The sequence below is a fragment of the Aplysia californica genome, unplaced genomic scaffold (genome assembly GCF_000002075.1).
Source record: "Aplysia californica isolate F4 #8 unplaced genomic scaffold, AplCal3.0 scaffold00303, whole genome shotgun sequence".
Classification (NCBI taxonomy): Eukaryota; Metazoa; Mollusca; class Gastropoda; order Aplysiida; family Aplysiidae; genus Aplysia; species Aplysia californica.
Genome location: NW_004797573.1, coordinates 759220 through 761556, shown reverse-complemented (window position 1 = coordinate 761556; position 2337 = coordinate 759220). Strand labels below are relative to the sequence as shown.

The 2337-nt window shown below is 40.6% G+C and overlaps 1 protein-coding gene across 1 annotated transcript in view; it reads right to left on the bottom strand.

The window, feature by feature from the left end:
* LOC101853863 (ras-related protein Rab-2) overlaps positions 1–1421 on the bottom strand; it is a 17657-nt gene extending 16236 nt beyond the window's left edge. Inside the window, exon 1 of the mRNA XM_005101904.2 lies at positions 1297–1421. Within this exon, the coding sequence (XP_005101961.1) occupies positions 1297–1342 (46 nt within the window). The 5' untranslated portion in view covers positions 1343–1421. The remainder of the gene's footprint in view (positions 1–1296) is intronic.
* Between the last annotated feature and the right edge of the window lie 916 nt (positions 1422–2337).

Genomic DNA, 2337 nt, shown 5'->3' with positions numbered 1-2337 from the left:
ACAACATTGGATCTTTAAGAATATATATGTCGGCAGCGTGACTAAATAATTGCAAAGCTTTTTATGATGACTTTAGACCATGCCAACCGTAAAAGATAAGTTAATTCAATCTAGCATGCTGTACAATTAAAAAATTTTTTCCCCGTTGAGACGCGAACACCCGGAGACGAGATAACCACGCCTCAGAATACCCCCATTGCGATGTTACAGGGGAACAGAGAGAAAAACAACCGGATGCGCGCGCTCGCCATTACCATATTTCAAGTGACCAATGAACGGGCCCGGAATAGTCATGCAGGGATTTGTAGGTCACATACATTTGCCACGAGAGTGAGGGGAAAATGGCCGGTCTCCGTGCGAAGTCGCTTTGAGTAGGGGGGTAGTCGTAGATTTACGATCGGGTCTAAACAACTACTTGACACAGAACGTTCAAATTTGAGCACACAATAGAGGATAGATAGATCTTTATTACCATCTCAGCGTTGAAATTCAAACTCCCTATAGTTTTCGGTGTACCTGATACGAAAGTGTTCCCGACACCAAAAGTATAGGTTAATTTATGTGTGCGAACTTCAACGTCCACATATCATTAGTTTGCCCTATTTTCTGATTTGCTGCCGAGTTTCATTCGGATTGGTTCGGAAATAGAGCAGATCGAGGTTGACAAAGTTAGTCACCTACGCTTCGGCCGGGTCCGCAAAATCACCCGCAAACGGGGACCAAATTTTCGCCACGCGGGAAAGTCCGATTGGCATTGCTACGTTCCCAAATGCTCGCCGGGGAACAAAAGAAAGTTATTGATAGAAAGAACCTGTTCTGCCTAAAACAAGAACCTGCTTCTTCTGTCTCTTGATGACCAGGTTCTTAAGCAACCATCTGACCTGAGGAGGCTAGACCAGGATTAAAGCTCTATAATTTCTCTGTGTAACTGTGTGCCAATTTCATGGTATAATAAATTAGATGATGGCAGAAGATGCTTTCACACTTCATGTCCAGACTCTTTACGATTATTTTACATGTTTTCATGCATTCAGTGTATACTTTTGAAATACTACGGATACCAGAAGCGACTCTATACTATAACAAGCTTCTCGAAAAAGAAGCCACCCTGCAGGTTCCGTTTGGCAAAATCGAGTCATTGTGTGAAAAGTGCCAGTCGGCCATGATGAATTGTTGACAGATAAACTAGATTCTAGCCTACGACTGCTAGTGGAGTCGAAGGACGTATAAGACCACGGTTTCAAAAACTGCCATATGTAGAAACAAAACTACATACGTACTTTTTATCACACTTACCAGTGTCTCCTATGATAATGTACTTGAACAAATACGCGTAAGACATGTTTGCAGCCTAAATTAGTTGTTGGAGCTGATGATGTCAACTATCTCTGACGTCACGCAACTAAACCGGAAGTCCGGAGAATCTAACAGAACTACAAAGGGGTCACATGATTGGCTTACCAACGATATATTCTGCAGGGAGAATGTTTATATTATAATTTGAGAGTAGAATGGGAAATCCTGACATTTTTTTAAAAAATGAGATTGTATAATTATTGTTGATCTAAACGTTTTACGATCCCATTGACACACCCGATTAATCGTGCAAACTTCTTAAGATTTGACCCTGCCTCTCAGGGCCAAACTGGGGTAGAACATCACTCCAGAAGACCAATACCTCCGCACACAAGAATTTAACTCGCGTTCTGTGTGTGAAGCGACATAATGAGCCTAACCATTAAAAAAAAAACAATTTTAAATATCATCCTCAACGACTTGCGCTGTCTAGTACTTCCAGTTCCAATAGAAAAAAAATGATTTTTATCCCCCAAGATGAAACCTGCACATATTATAATAAGATTGAGTATTTTGTGAGCAATTGCCTTAAATTTATCTTGCTTTAACATCCCGAAAGACACAGTTTAGACGACACAAGTCTTGCCTCCGACGCAGACTTGAAAGGTAACAGTTTGGGGTGTGAGAAAAATAATTCAAGTCAAATGGCTGTGATTAGTCAGATTAGCCAAGACACTTTAATTGTTACATTCCCGCTCATCCTCACCTATGGAACAATTTTTTTTGTGAAGTCGATCTTCAGAGTGTCTTTATAAATTATAATAATTTTTGACAATGACAAACTTTATTCATCTCATGGGGTGAAATTTGTGTTAGTCGTGTACGATGGCAGAGGATGTTACAAAGGTTAGGCGCACTCACGCATACGCACAAAAAGACAGAAGTAGATTAATTAGTTACGGGTGAAAAAAAACCCCGCTCTGTAAAAACATTATTCTCTCTCTCTCTCTCTCTCTCTCTCTCTCTCTCTCTCTCTCTCTA